We start from the raw sequence: 18208 nt of genomic DNA, 5'->3' as shown, positions 1-18208 counted from the left end.
GCACGGCGGCGGGGACTACAGCTCCCGTGCTGCCCCGCGTCCCGCCTGGCACAGCGGCGGGGGCCGGACTACGTTTCCCTGGGTGCCCTGCGGGCGGGCGGGCGCGCTCGGTGCCGCGCGGCGGCGCTGTTGGCGGAGCCGCTTCCGGCGCGGCGGGGCGGGGGCGGCGCTCTCGGGGGTCCCGGTGTTCCCGGTGCGTTCCCGGCTGTCATGTCGGCCCTGGAGAAGCAGCTGCATCTGGGCCGCCTCCCGCCTCGGCCCCCGTTGCCCGGCGGCGGCGGCCAGTCCGGGTCCAAGATGCGCATGGGGTAGGCGGAGGAAGGGCCGGGGCGGATGCAGAGAGCGGGGGGAGCTCGGGGGAGCGGTGACAGCGGAGCGGAGGCTCTGCAGGGCGGGGGGTCGGGCTGGATGTCCGGAGGGACCGGGGGTCTTCACTGGGGGGATCTGCCAGGAAGGGAGGCACGGTATTCCGGGTCTGGACAGGGAATGATCATTACTGGGTGATCTGGACAGGGAATGGTTATTATCGGGAGATCGGGACAGGGATTTGTCATTTTTGGGAGATCTGGGCAGGGAATGGTCATTATCGGGGGATCTAGACAGGAATGGTCATTTTCGGGGTATCGGGACAGGGAATTGTCATTACTGGGAGATCTGGACAGGGAATGGTCACTACTGGGGGATCGAGACAGGGAATGGTCATTATCGGGGGATCTGGACAGAGGGGATCTTGTCCTGGGGGATTTGGACAGGGAACGGTCACTACTGGGGATCTGGAAGGGGGCATGGTCATTCTTAGGGGTCTGGAGGGAGGGTTGGTCCTGCTTCCCCGTGTTCCAGGAGAGTGACACCTGGATCAGGCTTCTCCAGCCGCAGAGGCACCAGTGCCCAGCGTACCCTCCGGCTGGGGAGGTGCTGGCATCAGCTCTGCGGCCCTTTCCTCCCGGTGGTTTTGCCATCAGTGCTTGCAGGAAGGGTCCAGCACCATGTCTGGGTGGTACCTCGGGGTGTGGCTGGGGGAGAGGTGTGTGGAAATTCTCAGGAGCTGAATTCCTCACCTTGGTGGTCCTTTTGGGGGTCCCTTTCCAAGTCAGAACATTCCATGATTCTGTGGAACGGGATTTCTCAGCCGCAGGCACCCATGTGAAGTGACTGCCAAGTGACTTTAATCCCTGCTTAAATCTGCATTTCGAGATGATGGAAAAGTCTGGGATACTCTTTAATCTCTTAAGCAGGGGTTGAGAGCTCATTTTGGGAGCTGTGGGAGAAGTTTGACCAGTGTCCAAGGGTGTAACGTATTAATTTATATAATTTTTCCTCTCTTACCATATACTGGAAGGTTTTAAACACTGTCAGGGAAATGATTATGAGTGAAACAAAATCCAGTGCTGTGGTTAAGGATCAGGAATTACCCTGGAATCTTCCCTTGGAAGCAGTGGGGAGTAGTTCATAATCATGTTGTGGTTTGATTTCCCCTCTGCCACCCTTTACAGGTGATGCTCCTGTTTGGGAGGTGCTGCACATCCAGCATGGAATGGCCTCATCCAGAAGGGCCTGGGCTTCTGTGAAAAGGAGACAAGAGGGAGTGGGATAGAAATTTCAGCTTAAGCTGAGCTTATCCTTTCCTAAGTTCAGTTCTGTTCAAACAAGTGCAAGATTCCCCCTGAAGAGAATTCCACCAAAAGAGAAAGGGATTAGTTGCACAGGGAAAACACAGTGTGATTTACAGTGCTGGCAGATATGCAGGGCTGCCCTGAAATAGTCCTTCACAATTCTAACTTCTACAGGGAACAAAAATAACTAAACTTAGAAAATGTTTATTTGCTGCATTAAGCATCTCGCATTTATAAACGTGATTTATTTCTGCGCTTTCAGTTGCTTGAGTTGCAAGCCAGGCTTTTAAAAAAATGGGTTTAACCTTAATATCCAAGAATGCCAGCAACTTGAGTTTTCCATGGCTAAATCCTCTGACTGGTGTGTGGGGCACTTTCTTTTTATTCCCTTTTTTCCCACCATGCAGGTCATCTTAATGTGACTGTGGTGTAGCTGAAAGCAGATCTTGAGAAGCAGAGGGTCAAGCATGTGAGATTGCTACAGAAAAATAGAATTTACTGAGAACTTCCTAACTTAAATAAAGTCTTACATTCTTTGGCAATATGCTGTTAAAAGGTTAATGTGTGTTTCAGTAGTTCCTAAGAACATGGCACCTGTTGCTGCATTTAAATCTGTGAAAATAAACGTGTTCCTAGCTTTTTCTTTAAAATTTATTCTTTTCTTGCTATTTTTTCAGTACAAGCACTTCCTTATGTCTCTCTGTGGGAGAGTCTCATTTGGGAAGTCAAAGTGGCCGAAGCAAACTGAATCATGGAATGGTTCAGGCTGGAAAAGCCCTCCAAGATCTTGGAGTCCAACCTTTCCCCCAGCTCTGCCCCACATCCCCAGTGCCACATGCACACAGCTGTCAGTCCCTGCAGGGATGGGGACTCACTGGGCAGCCCTTTTGGGGAGGGAATTCTCCCTGACACCCAGCCTGGCTCCTCTGACATGGCTTGGAGTGGGTTTTGCGGGAGCATGGGATGTGTGGTGGGATTTCAGTGCATTTCGTGGCACGTGGCATCAATTCCTGCTTTGCCAGCACAGTCCTCTGCTCCCTGGATTTAAGTGCTCTGCAGCAGAAATGATGGTTCCAAAAGGCCCTTTCCAAAGGAGGCTGGAGCTTCTCTTTGGCTCAGGCAATATGTGAAACTCAGCCTCTGGGAGGAATTCCGTGCCCATTCCTTTAAGGAGCGCTCATGGCCAAGGCTGTGTTGGGAATTGCAACTGATTCCTTCAAATTGCTCCACAGATGAAAACCAAAAACAAAATCAAAGTCACAAAACAAAACAAAATCAGGCTTATGGCCTGACTCTGTGTTCTGTGGGGAAATAAAATAATAGAATTTGTGAAGTCACCTCCCACGGCAGCAGATCCCAACAGCTGTAGCAGCTTCTGCATTTCCTGTCCTGTTTTTTGCCTTTTGCTTTTTGCTCGTGGCTCATTCAGAGTTAAGCACCTGGATGGGATTTGAAAGTGAAAGTCAGTTTGCTGTTCCTTTCCAGTGTGTGAGTAAAAATCACGTACAATCTCTGAAGATCTTTTAATTATCCAGAAGGACGTGACTGGATCAGATCTGTGTAATTCAATCATGGCAATTCCTACTCATTTTTTCCTTTTTAATCCACTTTTCCCCCTTGGAATCCTTTTAATAAAAAAAAAATTTAATGTATTCAGCATCTCTAAGGCAGAACTTAAGATACTGTCCTTGTCAATTTTTAGAATTTCTAAATACAACTTGTCAGCCGTGGCAGTTTGTACTTGTAGATGATGTTTGATTTGCTTGGGTTCAAATATGATGTGAGAATGAAATCTCCTGATTCATGCACTTGTTCTATATTTGCTTTAGTAGTTTTAAATAGGGGCTCTCAGCAGAAAAAGGACTTTCTGAAAATGGTTCCTTCTGCTTGGGGCAACTTTTTTTTTTTTTTTATTATTTTTAATTTTAGGAAAATACCTGAAAGAAAACCCCTTCAAAAATTGGGGAGAGATTTGGTGAGCCATGTGGGCATCCTAAGGATAAAGAGGACAAATGGCACAATAGCATAAAACAGAGGGTGCCCAGTATTTGTTTTGTAATTCCAGTTTAATATGCTGGCTTGGAGTTTAAGGATCAGTCTAGAAAAGTTATTATGTCAGATCCATTTCTGTTTTGGTTTGCTGGATACTTTAAAAAGCTATTAGTTAGTTCTGTCAGCTTAAATAATGGTCAGCAAAATATGACTTCAACATAGGAAGGTGCAAAACCACAGCTGCTGTTTATTTGGCACCCTCCTAATTCTGAATGTGTGTTGATGCTTCACTAAAAAAAGCAGCTCTAGAAAAACTCAAAATCAAGGATTCTTTTCTTTGGAGAAATGTTTTTGCTCAGCCCTCTGTGGTCACCTGGGATTTTGTGGAAAGCAGCACATTTATTCTGCCCCCACAGATTCCTGGTGCCACAGCAGTGCCAGGGCTGGGCTCCTGTGGCACACCCAGTGCCACCATCAGTCCCCACATTCCCCACAGATTCCTGGTGCCACAGCAGTGCCAGGGCTGGGCCACCAGGGCGTTCCTGCTGCCCACCACATTTATGGATCAGGTGGGAAGGGCTGTGGCCAGGCAGGTGACAGCATGTGCTGATCTCCGGGAGCTGCTCAGGGCAGTGGAACCCCCAAGCAGCTGCAACATGCTGTGCAAAAGCCTGGCTGCAGCTGAAATGCTGCATTTTGAGAGGGTGAAGGAATTTATTTTCACTAGCTGCACATCCTACCTATTCAAAACCCAGAGAGGGGAAATCATCCAAGCTGTGGGCAGTTCTCTCCCTCTCCAGAAAGAACCAGAACTGGTATGGAGAGAGCATGTGATCAGGGCTGGGATGGCTTCCAGGGAAAAATTAAGCTTTGACTGTGATCTTTTTTTCCTTGATCAGAGGATGAGATTAGGCTGAGGTGGTAAAGGAGATTAATATTTTCTGGATTTATGTAGGTGTGTGACTTCTCATTTTATTTAATTGAGATTTAACAAGAAGTCTGGAAACCCACAGGAGGGAATTTGGTCCATTCAGGGGGTGGCTGGTTTATGTTTCATATCCTAGAAACACCAGGGGAAACAGAAATTTTGTTTCTGCAAAATTGAAAAGCTGCTTTGTGTGTTATTTTCTATTTCTTTAGGAAGCCAAGAATTCAGGAGAAACTTCTTCAGCAGGGATTTTTCTGCTCTGAAGGTCTTTCACCCCTCACGCCCATGCTTGATTTTAATATTCTGTGCTGCCTGCCTGCCTCCCCCAGAAGAGCTGAAGTGCAAAAACATGGTTAAAATGGTGCACTGTTACTCATCCTGTATCCTGGCTAGAATTGAGCCTAATTATGCCACTTCCAAAATTAAGCACTACTCTTTTAGCCTTACTGAGTAAATACCAGCCCGAGAAGCAAATTCTGCATCAACTGAGTCATCAGGAAAATTCTGATTGCAGAGCCTTTTGTCAGTAATGGTGGTACAAGGAGAGGGCACAGCTGTACCTTTTGAAGGAAGCAAAAAATAAATGGGTTTGTCAGCTGGGCACCTTTTGCCTGTGGCTCACTGCAGACTCGGAGGTGGCACTGGGACAGTATCACTGTTCTGTTTATTTTCCCTTGGCTTGGGTCTGAGTAGTCCAAATCACCATTGCTCAGTCTTCCTTGGAATTACTCGATGAGGAAAATACTCTTTTCTCTGTATCCACTGCATTTCCTCAACAGGAGCAACAATTAGGGGAGGATTCCTTCACTGACAGTAAAACTCTGGATATTGTGGTTGTGTGGGCACTTCACTGATGCGCCGTTTGCTTCCAGTCTGAGCTGTTGTGTAACACCAGCGTGTTCTCTTCAGTGAGAGGAGGCCTGGATGCCAATTTCAGTGGAAGACTTTAAAAATAACTCTTTCTTATGGGATTTTTCTGTCTTGCAGCCCTGGAAGAAAGCGTGATTTTTCACCAGTGCTTTGGAGCCAGTACTTCGAGTCTATGGAGGACGTTGTGGTAGAAAATGAAACCGGCAAGGATATATCCTTTTTTCTTTCCTCAAATTGAATTTGTCATAATCTCAGAGATTATGGGGGAGGTATCACGTTTTGTTTAGTTTATTTGGGCTCCTCAGCTTTTTCATGTGTTCCTTCTCATCATCCATTATGTCTCCTGCAGGGTTCAGTGTCAGTAACCAGAACTATCCCTTGTAGGCTGACAGTTAAACTGTGCCTAGCAAGGCTAATTCCCGATATTACTTCTTTAGTAATCATTTTAAATTAAATTTAATTTAATTTTTTATAATTTTTAAAAAGTGTTTCCAACAGCCATGGGCAGGGACACCTCCCACTGTCCCAGGCTGTTCCAAGCCCCAAAGTCCAACCTGGCCTTGGGCACTGCCAGAGATCCAGAAGCAATCCTCTGGGCACCCTGTGCCAGGGCCTGCCCACCCTCACAGGGAAGGATTTCTTATGAACATTTTATCTAAATCTCCCTTTTTCTGGTTTAAAACCATTCCCTTGCCCTCTCAGTATTTTGCCTGTGTAGAAATAACTCTCCATCTTTTTTCCTAATGGATTTCTAGTTTTCTCTTAGTTCACTTCCCTGTTGTGCCCAGGGAGAAGAGGACAGGGGATAAGAGAATTAAAGAGGGGGAGAAAACCTGGGCAGCAGGAATACAACTCTTGAAGATTAAACTGAGTTACATTTTTGTCCAGGTAATGCTTGAACATCCCTGTTGGTCAGATAAATGAAGAGTAGAAATAAACTACTGTTTGATATTGCAAGCTCCAAAATCCATTCTGCTGCCTTGAAGAAGCTCAGAGAAATGTCCTTAACTGTTCATACACTTTTCGAATTTACAAAAGTGGCTTGGAGGGGCCTGTCTTGCTGCTGCTGCACGGTGGAGGCCACTCTGCCCTGTCCTGGGCTGTGTTTACTGTAAGTAAAGCTGCTGCTCTGTTTGTTGCTGCAACTGCTTGTTGCTACTAATCCCACTTTGCAAACAGTGTTCTCTCTGTCTCTCCTTGCAGTCTGCAATCATCAGCAGGATCCAGTGTAGGATTGTGGCCTTAGACCTCCGAGGCCATGGTAAGGCAAAGAAATAAATCTGGGCTCAAACCAGCGTGTTACACACTCCCATTTTTTAAGGAGATGCAATGAATCCCTCTCAGGATGACTAGAAAAACATCCTTAAGGCATCCCAATTTTGATTCAAAAGCAGGGATGGAAGAGTGGCTTCTGTCAGAAGCTGAGACCCCCTGAACTTCTGCTTGAGACACTGGTGGACTGCTTCCTTCCACCAAGCCATCTTTCATATTTCCATAACCTCTAAGTGGTCCTTGCCATGAGAAGTGAGGACTGTTCTTTCATTTTAAGATCCATAAAGAACACCGTTGCGGGCAGTGTTTCCTACCCAAAGTACCGAGTGTTCCTGTTAATTCTGTGTTTCTTAATTATGCACGTTCATTGCAGTAGGATTGCTCTTCATATCTGTGCCTAAAAGCTTTGTACCATCACTGCTCTAAGTCCTGAGGGGGCCTGAAGTTATTCAGCTTAAGAGAACTTAACTTGGGTTGGGTTTTTTTCAGGAGAAACAAAAGTAAGGAATCCTGAAGATCTGTCTGCAGAGACTATGGCAAAGTAAGGAAACTTATGCTCATTTCCCTTTTCACAAACCTCCCCTTCTCTCCTTGGCTGAACAATAAACTGCTTGAGGGCACACAGCCTTCATTCAGAGGAGCTGGAAGATTAATTTCACATGATTCTGGTAGTTACCCCTCCTTTCCTTCCATTCTGGGACAGTTTGAAATGCTGTCCCTCCCAGCTGAGCCAGATGCCAAGAGCTGGAGTTGTTCTCCCAGTACCCCGAGTTTTTAAACAGTGAGCACTTTAAACCTGCCACATGCTGAGGAGCTCCTAAGGGAGGTGGAATGCTTCCCTTAGACATCCATGGGGTATTTTAGTCTGAATCACCAGTGTGACTCTTCCTCACCCTTGGGGTGAGTGCTCAGGGCAGGCCCACGCTGGCCTGGTAACACCCCTGAAGTCTGGGTCACAGACACAGGATTTTCAATCATAAAACTGCTTTTTCAAACTGTCATGACCCGCTTTGGCATGCAAATCCATCCCCCTCTTGACAAAACTGTAAGAAAAGCAAATACCCACTGCTAAGCACATTATGTTCTGCCCATATTTAGTACAAAGAGACTCTTTGCTGTGACTACAACTAAATGATGAAGGATTTTGTAACCTTCCCATGGACAAATCCACTTGGTTTGTTGAGGGGAGGCCATGTGTGAAATGTATTCTGACTTCCATTGTATACCTTATTCCTGCTGCTTATGCCTTGTCAGATCCTGATGTGTAACTGTCCTGAGGAGATGCTGGATTAAATAATTAGAATATTTCAGATCTGGAGCAGCACTGCTGTGGGGGGAAAGCAAGTTCCTTTTGTTTTGAAACCTTCCCCTCTTCTTAGCAATGAGCTTGAAACTTAGTCCTGAGTATCTTTTAAATAGGAGCCTTAAATTATAGCTGGTGTTCCTGTTTTTCTTTTAAGTCAAATCCTCAAGCAATTTTCTCTAGCAGAGCAGACAAGCTGGTCAACCTGTTCATTTTTTCACTTGTTTTCCATTTTCAATAGGAATGGAATAATTTTTTCCAATAAAAATTGCTCAGTTCTCAGGCTCCTCTGCATGGTTGTAGTCAGGAAAGCCAGCTAGCGGGGTGTCTTTAAACTGCTGTTCAGGAGATTTCAGCTGTGAGCTCTGCTGCTGTTCTGGGGTTTGGGCATCATACCAGCCAGCTTTCCCGTCCTGGGAAAAGTGTCAGGAAGTGACAGCTTCGGTTTAACAGGAGATACCTTTTGGGAAGGGTGGGGAAATTGCCCCTTGCCTGTCTGTGCTCACAGAGAGTCTCAATCTTTTTGCTCATGCTCAGTGTTGTTCATCTTTGCCATGGTCAGCAGGGCCCAGTTATTTTTCTCTAATTCCAATCTCTTCTTTTAAGAACAATGAACTTCTTGGTTTGTGCTTCCATGCAAGATGATTTGACAGCTTTTTCTCACCTTTTATTTAACGGTCCCACTAGCAAGTGTCAGCCTAAAATATTTTCTACAAGGAATCACAGAATTTGGGCTGGAAGGGACTGCAGATTTCATCCACATGGGCAGGGACACCTTCCACTAGACCAGGTTGCTTGAACATCTTTTCAGTTAGCATCTTTTAAGTGAGGATTCTGTTAACAGAAGGAGAAATGGCATGGGTGTCCAGGGTTTCCTGCTTTGCAGCAGTGACGGGGGAACAGCCCGGGGGTCAGACGGGGTGTGAGGGCGCTCCCCGTGCAGGCCGTGTCCCTGCTGGGGTGCCAGGCGTGCGTGCTGTGCTGCAGGGACGTGGGCAGCGTGGTGGAGGCGCTCTACGGGGACCTGCCGCCGCCCATCATGCTGATCGGGCACAGCATGGGCGGCGCCATCGCCGTGCACACCGCCGTGGCCAACCTGCTGCCCAGCCTGCTGGGGCTCTGCATGATCGACGTCGTGGAGGGTGAGTGTGCCCGCCGCTCCCAGCCCTCCTCCCTGCCCCACATCCCCCACACTCCCGGGTTTGTCCTGTCTTTGAACCCACTCCATCCTCCTTGCAGATCCTGCGTGCACAAAAATCTTCCCAGTGTGACCCCTCCTTCTCCTTCCCCTTTTCCTTTTCCTTTTGCCAGGTGTACTCTCCCTCTGTTTGCCTTTTTCTTGCTAATGTCACAGAATCAGAGGATCAGCTAGGTTGGAAAAGACTTTGGAGATCACTGAGCCAAACTTATGACCTACCAACACTGCGTCACCTAGACCATGGCACTGATTTCTTTGAAACACTTTCTTGATGGGGAAGAGGGTGGCTTTTGCCGTAATGATTGCTGCTGATAAATGATTGCTGCTTTCTCTTACTGTCTGAACATCCTACCTGTTCAAAAAGCAATTTCCCAATATGACTGTTGGCTTAGAAATACTAATCTGTACTTTGCTTAGCAGCATTAGATCACTGGGGAGCTCCAGCTCTCTGTGAGGCTGTTGCAGCCAGTTTTGTGTAGAGGGATGTGGCAATAATTTCATCAGATGCCATGAAGATGATGAAGATGATGCCATTGGCTTTTAGGTACTGCCATGGATGCCTTGAACAGCATGCAGAACTTCCTAAGAAGTCGTCCCAAAACATTCAAGTCGCTTGAGAATGCCATTGAGTGGAGGTAAAGCTTGGGCTCGGTCTCTGGAATCACTTGTCTGCATAGCCTGACTCCCGAAGGAAACAAAGTTTATATAATTTGGCTGTTTACAGGCCCTGTCCCAGCCCCCTGACACGGGTTTAACCCTGTTTCACCATTAAAACTTCTCCCTCTTCTCAGTTACAGTCACAAAGGGAGGTTCGCAAAATTTTAGCTTGAGCCACTCTGTTCAGTTTCAGAGCAGGAGCTTTGGGGATGGTTTGGGGAAGTCCTGAGATGTAGAGGAGTTTAACTCCTCTTTCTGGGCCTTCAGTAAATATTTCTATCTTCTGATTTTTTTTTTCCATAGCGTAAAAAGCGGACAGATAAGAAATCTCGAATCTGCCAGAGTTTCTATGGTCGGTCAAGTCAAACAGTAGGTGGCCTTTGGTTTATTTCATTTATTATTTTAAAATATTTTTTTTCTGTTTTACAACACCATTGCTACATAAGTGCACTTGAAAATGAGTATTTCTTAAAGCAAAATTGCTGAACACCTATGGTTTAATCCTGGCTGGTGTTTTGGTTTGGATTTTTTCCTTTTGTCAGGGAATCAGTTTCTGATTTTATTTTCTCAGGTGTGAAGAGGCAGCCAGTCCTGAATGCCCTAAAGCCATAGTAGAGGGAATTATTGAGGAAGAGGAGGAGGACGAGGATGAGGAAGGAGGAGGCTCTGTCAACAAAAGGAAGAAAGAGGATGACACAGAGGTTGAGAACTTGTTACTGTGTTTTCAGCTTCCCCTGCAAGAGCTGTCACCTGTGGTTATCCAAATCATTCTGATATGAAAGGGAGCCACTCCAGGGAGAGAAAACTGAAGGCCAAATGTTCAGGCAATTTGTGAGCTATTTGTGTCAGTAAAAAATAGCAAACTGATTGCCCTGAATCCTGCAGGCTCTTCTCCTCTTGGTGTAGCTCTTGCTGACTTTCTTGTTCCCTGCTCATGTACTTTGATTTGGAGAGAGATGTAGAAGCAAGGAGGGTCATCCCTGGAAGTGTGTAATCCACCAGAGGGAGCCAGTATTGTTTTATTTTTTATATCTGTGTATTTATGCATTTCCAGGTGGCTCCCTGGGTTGGTTTTCTTTCTGCTGTTTTACTGATCAGTAACACAGAGCTCTCTCTCCTCCCTGCAGACAAAGAAGGAGCATTTATACACGTGGCGAATCGAGCTGGCCAAAACAGAGAAGTACTGGGATGGCTGGTTCAGGGGTTTATCCAACCTCTTCCTCAGCTGTCCCACTCCAAAGCTTTTGCTTCTAGCTGGTACGTGTCCCTCCCAGTCCAGGGGTGCACTGCAGTGAGGTCACACTTGCATTTTAGAGCACAGGGTCAGCATTGGGCTGCAGTGGTTCCTGGCAATACCTGGGCTTCTGTGTCTCCTAAAATAGTGTGGTGTGATCTGAACTTCTCCAGTGAAAGTCAAATACACCTGTAAGCCCTTTTTGTACCTGAATAGAAAATACCTTTTGTAAATATCCTTTTAAGTAGTAGGGAGGGGTGTGCTCTTGCATTTTTTGGCTGTGTTTCTTTCCTGTAACTTTACTCTCTCAAGGTGCAGCAGTGAAATGCCCTTGTCTGGGTGCCAGAGGTGTTTATTTTCTGTTTTCCAAGCTAATGTATCTTTTAAAATACAGAGAAAAGCCTGGCTCAGAGAATGGTGTTCTCTCTGGCTGTTCTCCAAAACATTAGTTTATTGTTATTATTTGTTTATTTGCTTGTAGGTGTTGACAGGCTGGATAAAGATCTGACCATTGGACAGATGCAAGGTAAATATTTAATATTGCTACTTCAGCCTTATCATAATGCTCTTTTTGCATGACAGCTTGTTGCTATGGGTACAGTCAATATCCAAACAAATGGGCATTAAAGAATTCGTCCAGGCCATAGTGTTCTCCTGCTGTGGTCAAGGAAAGGTGGGGAAGGTGAGGAGGGAAAGGTTCAGTTCAAAGGGCTGCTGCTGTGGGCATTGTTCAATCCGGTGTTCAGTGCTCCCAGCAGTGGAGCTGCTACACTCTTGGATCAGAATGATTGCCTGTGAGGGCTTCTTTCTGATCCATTTTTTCCCTTTGTAGCTACATCCCTGATGTTCCTAGCTAGAACACCTGGGACCACTCCAAATTGTCCCATCTCCCAGTGTTTCTGACAGACAGCAGACCAAGATTAAGCACCTTCATTCATGTTTTGGGGTTTGGGTTGGGTTTTTTCCCCCATGCCAGCCTTCCAGAGCAACCAGTACTGGAAAGTGGTACTGGATAGCAGGATAAATGTTATCTTAAGGTAAATCTGGTGAGAGTTCTAACTCTGACACTTGCCTGCATTGAGAAGCTCTGAGAAGTTCAGCTCTATTTTACTCCTGGGAACCTGTTCTAGTTACACCTGGAGAAGGTGAATGAAGCAGCTGGTCCATGTTTCCTTTGGAGACCACGGGCTGTGCATGGTGTGGAGTCTGCTGAGGCTTCCTGCCGTCCCTGGGGCCTCTTTTCCAGCTGCACTTAGTGAGGCCAGTAGGTGCAGGGCGTGAGATCCGTGTGCTGACTCTCTCGATCCACAGGGAAGTTCCAGATGCAGGTCCTCCCACAGTGTGGCCACGCAGTCCATGAGGATGCTCCGGACAAGGTGAGCCCCACCATGGGGTTGAAGCTACAATAAGCCACAATCTGAAATGCAGAAAAGGATCTGTTCCTTACCATGCAGCAGAGATCATACTTCTGGGGCATTTTCTGGCACCACAACTGGATTTCATAAGCAGCTTGGATTTTTCAGCTGTCTGGAAAGCCCTGGATAAGATGTTACATGCCACAGGGCTGGGCTATGGATTTAACTCCCAGGCTCGTGGTGATGTACCTAATTCCACCCATGTGCAGTGTGGATTTCTCCTCCCTTCCTTAAGCAGTTCCCCACTATCCACTGCACTAAGCTGCAGCTTTAGGGGTTGGTCTGTGTTCTGTTGAGTTGGGTGGCTCACATTTTCCAAATAGAAACCAAATGTTCCTGCAGCAGCTCTGACAGAGCAGTGCTGCTTCTGGGCACTGCTGGGGTTTCTGTCCAGATGGAAGCAGGAATGTGGTGCAGACAGTGGAGCCTGTGGTTGGGAGCACATCTGGTTTTAAAGCTCATTCTGCACTGACAGCTCTGTTAAAACTCAGCCTTTCTGTGCTTCACTTTACCAGTCTGAAATAGGTATTTCTATCTAGACATACTCAGTTCTTAAGGTGTTACTGGTTTTTATACATTCTGAGCAATGTTGACCAGGCTGGATGGGGCTTGGAGCAGCCTGGTGTAGTGGAAGGTGTCCCTGCCCATGGCAGGTGTTGGAAATGGATGAGCTTTACTGTTCCTCCCAACCCAAACCATTCCAGGTTACTGTCTTGCATCCTAATTTACCTTTTCTCCCTGCTAAACTTAGACATTGTTTCAAGAATTACTGAAATGGGTGGAGAAAAGGTTTGGTCACTTCTTGATGGCAGGCTCAGTGTCAGAGTAAAGCTGGAGGGGTGTTACAGAGAGCTCTTGTTTTAAAGGAGCAAACAGTTCAGCAACAGACTCCTGAGGGTGTGAACTGTTGTTGGAAATACTGCAGGCTTTGAAAAATGACTGGGTTTTGTCTTCTCTTTGTGTCCCTTTAAATCCTGAGCTGTTTTTCCCCTTCTCTCAGGTTGCTGAAGCTGTTGCAACGTTCCTGATCCGTCACAGGTTTACAGAGCCCATTGGTGGATTCCAGTGGTAAGGCTCCATGGAGCTGTGTCCCTGAGCAGGGCTCCTGCCCTCACTGCCTGTCTGGCTCTCGAGGTGGGAGGCTGGAATTTTAGCCTGGTGCTGAAAACCACAGATAAACAAACAGCTCTGAATCACAGCCACTAATACATTCAGTGTTTGTGTTCCTTTTACATTTCTCACATATTTACATGTGCTGATGGAACCTCCTTCCTGGGAAGGGAGGAGCAAAGCAGATTTCTTTCTTTGTAGCCTGCCAGAAAGCAAAATGATAAATTTTATGGCAGTTAGCTAAAGTAATATTTCATTAAGTAACCAAGGCCCTGTGTTGTGGAAACAACTTGCATCACACTCCCTTGGCCAAGAAATACTGGTGAGATGAGGCAGGTAAAGCTGAGTGCTTCTCTCTGCAGACTCTCCATACTTATCTCATGCGTTTTCTTATCACAATGGCCTGTGGAGGCCAGGCCCCTGTGATCAGCCAGGCAGTGAGAGAAGGGTGTGATTGATAAGCTTGATAGTGTAGGTTGATGTGTGAACAGGGAGAGAGTGAGAAGACATAAGGACTTTACAGCTAAATTTAGGTTGTCACAGAGTTTGCAGAGAATACCTTGATGCTAACATGGAGTCTTTCTTCCATTCTCTTTTTTGCCTCCTAGTGTGTTTCCTGCTTGTTAATATCCCAGTGTTCTCCAGCACTGATTCCCATTGTAAATAAACTGCACCAGAGGCCACTGTGATGTATCCATATCCTCTCATCTCCCAGTCCAGCAGCAGTGAGAAGTTGGTGTGAGATTCATCCCCTAGAACTAGCTCTCCAGAATATCTAAATTCCTAGGGACTTCCTTGCTGGGAAGCAGCTTCTACTGAAGACCATGAAAAGCTCTTCAGGCCCTTGGAACTGGGATCCTCCTCTCTGCTGCCACAAGGAAAGGCCTCCTGGAACCCCATGTAGTCAGTCATACCATCTCCACCGATGCTCAGGCTTCCTTGGACCCAGCTGCAGAAGGGCTGTTGGCAGTGCAGAGCCACCGAGGGCATTGCAGCACAGCCAAAGGCTTCAGGATTTCTCCGTGGAGTCACTGGATCATCTTGGAAGTGCCCCTTAGATTTGGGTGTTGTACATACACTTCTTTTTCCCCTAAAGCAGACGAGGAATTGGCTTCATTGGGAGCTCAGGTTTCATCTCACCAGTGCCAGCCTTAGGGGTTAAGCTGTGGGAAAAGCCTGGAGGCCACTTTCCTGTGCAAAGCTGGATGGGATTGTGAACCAAAAAGGCAAGAGGGGGACTGTGAGCTCCATTTCAGAGCCTTGCAGTTTGTGAAGTGCTCGCTTCAAGTCCTCTCTGAGAAGAAGAGCCTGAATAACTCCATCTACTACAGACACATCCACAGGACTCTGAACCTGCCTTTATGGGGAAGACCCAAGAGCAGCAGGGACAATGTGGTCAACAGGCAGTTTGTTTTCTGCCCCTGGAATGTGTTTGTCCTTCCCTTCTTGTAGCTGCCACACACAGCTGGGCAGAGATCAGCGCCTTTGGGATGGAAAAACATGGAATGGGCTGTAGGAAGAACCCTGGGAGAGCTTGGAGTCAGTCCTGCTGATGTTGATGCAGAGGTGTAGGCAGCTGTTCTCCCCAGTATTAGAGGAAGGACCCTGTTTCCACTGTTGCTTCCTGGTTCATTTCGCTGCCTGCCTTCCAGAATTCCATGTGCACAGAGAGCTTTTCTTCAGGGTTCAGTTATCCCCAGACAGCTCCTGGGCTTGCTTTCACCTAAGAGTCACTTTTGAGTGTAAGAGCAGACATGTTTTGGAGCAGTTTTCCTCAATATTTTGCTGGTGGATGTGTGAAACCCCTTTTTTTTTTTGCCTGGTGTCCATAACCCCTTGCTGCTGTCCGATGATTTTAACCCTGCTCTGCCAAGGCAAAGGTCTGTGGTGATTTGGGAGCTGCCCTGTGCATCCCATGACAAGAGCCATCAGGAATCCTTGGCACTTGAGAGGTGCAGGTGGGACAAAGCTGTGACTCACCGGGCACGGCAGCCGTGGTGGCCTTGCTCCCTGTCCCTTCCCTGACACATCAGGCTGGGAAGTGCCTGGATTTGAGACAGGACAGCCTCATTGCAGAGAGGAATGCCCTCATGGCACTTTGGGCACTCAGGTGTGACAGGAGCAATTGGTGGCTCTCTGCACTCCCCTCTGTGAGTCACCGTGTCGATTCATTGGTTTGGTGTAATTCCACCCTGGTCTAGTTCCTGATGGATTCCATGGATCTTCAGTAGTCAAGATGCAAAACAGTTCTTTCCGCAGCCGTGTCCCCAGAATGGCCAAAAGCCCCTTTTGCAGGAGACTCCTTGGTTCAGGTTGTTAGGGATGAACTGCTGCAGCGTGTCTGTCCAGTCTCACTTCCCAGGATCTTGCTGTGAATGATCTGGTGAGTCACATTCCTGCGTGGTGAAGTAACTTGGAGAGCCTGACTTGGAGTGAGCATTCCTCGGTTATCCCTCTGATTTGTGAGCTCGTCAGAAAGCCGGGGCAAGCAGAACCCTCCGTGGAAAGCCAGCCAGTTCTGTGTTCTGCAGAAGCACCACTGGGAAAGGAATGATTCCTGCAATCCTGTGCACTGCCTGGGATTCTGTTTTGCTGTTAACATTGAGTGAGTGAAAAGAAAATAAATATTTCCAGAGCCTGTTGAAGTGACTGGTGCGTCGCTCCGTGCCAGCTCCCAGCCCTGCCCAGGTGGCTGTTCTGGGACTCGTGTGGGGCTGGATCAAAAGGATGGATTCCAGGGACAGCAGCAGCACCCTGGGGGTGGGTGGAAGGGAAATTCCTTTCGGCTCTGTTAAGCCATGCACATTTTTGAGACTGGGCTTTTGTCTGAGGAGTATTAAGGCTCCTGCTGCAGTTTCCAGGGGGCTGCAGGCTGGGATAAATGGCACTTGGTGAAGGATACACAGGCTGTGGTAAAAGTAACTGCAGAGAGAAGGAGTGTTCTCTCTGGCTTATGAGAAACAGGGAAATTCCTCCCCAAAATTCCCAGCTTTGCATTTTTCCTGCAGCCTTTTGATTTCTTAGAAACCTCTCTTGGTCTTGTTTCACTTGTTGGATTGAGGATCCTTCCCAATGAAGGGTCCCAAGGTTTAGCAGGAGCAGGAGATGCATTTTGGGATGCTGGTCTGTTGCAGGCTTCGTTTCAATTGAATAAAGTAAATAAATAAATGTCTGAGACCTAGGATGGGTTTTGCCAGATTATGTGTACTAGACAAAGCCATCAGGGATTTACAGATGACTGGAGCATTGGGATTGTTGGAAAAATATTATTTCCTGTATTGCCAAAGCAGGTACTCTTGCTTTGAATAAATCAGGCCTTGAGGAAGGAATTAAACTCAGGCCTGGGACTGTCCAGCCAGAATTTTCCCCTCAGATTGACAAGGGTGAGGCGGCAGTAGGTAAAATTGTTATTTTTCCCCTTTTGCCTTGGACAACCTGAGGAAGGACCTTCCAGCCCTGCTTCCACGTGTTTATGATTTGCAAGCAGTGTTAGGATGACTTGCAAAAGGTGGAGCTGGGCAACACAGACCTTGGAGAATCCCCCCAGGAGGGTCTATTGGGTGTTAGGAAGAAGTTTTTGTACAATCTAGGCCCTGGCACAGGGTGCCCAGAGCAGCTGTGGCTGCCCCTGGATCCCTGGCAGTGTCCAAGGCCAGGCTGGACGGGGCTTGGAACACCTGGGACAGTGGGAGGTGTCCCTGCCATGGCAGGGGTGGCACTTGATGGGCTTTAAGTTTGGTCCATACCCAAATTATTCTGATTCTGTGACTTCAGCACTGACATTTTTCCTCTTCTCCACTACTGCCTTTTCTTTTGGGAGCAGGAAGGCCTGGGAAAAGCGCTGTGTGGAGTGCCTGGCAACCACTGGTTTGAACTGGTAATCCACAGTGTTGGAAATCCAGACCTGCCTCTTTAGGCAAGGTCACAAGCTTGAGTTTATGGCTTTTCACTGCCAAGAACCCCTGTCCCTGGTGCATTGTCCCACCTGTCCCCGAGCCTGGTGCTCTGCTCACAGGCTGGAAGTGCCCTTTGTGTTGTCCAAAGCCGCATCCCTTGTTTGTGCTGTCCATCCATCCGTCTGTCTGTCTGACAGCGCTGCCCCCTCAGCACCGTGTCCGTGTGTCAGTTCTCTGGAGAGCCGTGTCTCGTGTCAGCCTCATCCTGGTCTTGTCCTGTTCTGTGCCCATCTCCCTCGCCTACAAATAAAGCATTTGTGAAAAGCCTGGAGTAGGAATTCCTGCTTTCCCTTTAGCTGAGATACTTGGGCTCCTTGGAGCAGCCTGTGGAGGAAGGGGGTTGATCCAGCTGTTCCTGCACCAGACCCAACCATTGGGTTTTTCTGGTGACTCATGGAAGCTTCTTGTAATCCAAAATGCTCCTCCATCCCTTCCCTGCATCCCAGTGTGGGGAATTTAGCCATAGCTTTCACTTTTCCCCCTCCTTCCTGACCAATGACTCTCATATGTGCAGAAACATCTGGAAGTAATAAATGGGCTGGTGAGTAACCTGTGCTCTGTTCAGCCTTCTCTGCTTGTTCCTGACTGGAATTGGGATAAACGGGAAGTCTTGCAGGCTGTTTTACATTCCAGCAGGTTTAACAGCTCCAAAGGGCTGCT

The 18208-nt window shown here is 47.5% G+C and overlaps 2 protein-coding genes across 2 annotated transcripts in view; one reads left to right on the top strand and one right to left on the bottom strand.

The window, feature by feature from the left end:
* The window catches only part of C2CD3 (C2 domain containing 3 centriole elongation regulator), a 36624-nt gene extending 36372 nt beyond the window's left edge, over positions 1–252 (bottom strand). Inside the window, 2 exon segments of the mRNA XM_063150276.1 lie at positions 20–165; positions 168–252. Of these exon segments, the coding sequence (XP_063006346.1) occupies positions 20–165; positions 168–237 (216 nt within the window). The 5' untranslated portion in view covers positions 238–252.
* Positions 152–16237, top strand: PPME1 (protein phosphatase methylesterase 1). Its single transcript, XM_063150274.1, has 14 exons — positions 152–308; positions 5521–5615; positions 6423–6514; positions 6607–6664; positions 7165–7216; positions 8966–9120; positions 9721–9811; positions 10137–10202; positions 10405–10534; positions 10961–11090; positions 11549–11593; positions 12379–12443; positions 13483–13550; positions 14201–16237. The coding sequence occupies exons 1-14, from the start codon at positions 211–213 to the stop codon at positions 14217–14219; spliced, it is 1164 nt and encodes a 387-aa protein (XP_063006344.1). The 5' UTR covers positions 152–210; the 3' UTR covers positions 14220–16237.
* The last annotated feature ends 1971 nt before the right edge of the window (positions 16238–18208 follow it).

The sequence above is a fragment of the Melospiza melodia genome, chromosome 2, assembly GCF_035770615.1.
Source record: "Melospiza melodia melodia isolate bMelMel2 chromosome 2, bMelMel2.pri, whole genome shotgun sequence".
NCBI classification, from domain to species: domain Eukaryota; kingdom Metazoa; phylum Chordata; class Aves; order Passeriformes; family Passerellidae; genus Melospiza; species Melospiza melodia.
Note: the sequence above shows the minus strand (reverse complement) of the source record. Positions and strands in the feature narration are given on the sequence as shown.

Excerpts from the sequence above, each read along its gene's own strand:
- PPME1 (XM_063150274.1), top strand. The coding sequence starts at position 211 with ATGTCGGCCCTGGAGAAGCAGCTGCATCTGGGCCGCCTCCCGCCTCGG. Across the intron at positions 309-5,520 it reads GGGTCCAAGATGCGCATGGG|CCCTGGAAGAAAGCGTGATT; the intron begins GTAGGCGGAGGA and ends TCTGTCTTGCAG. Across the intron at positions 9,812-10,136 it reads GAGAATGCCATTGAGTGGAG|CGTAAAAAGCGGACAGATAA; the intron begins GTAAAGCTTGGG and ends TTTTTTCCATAG.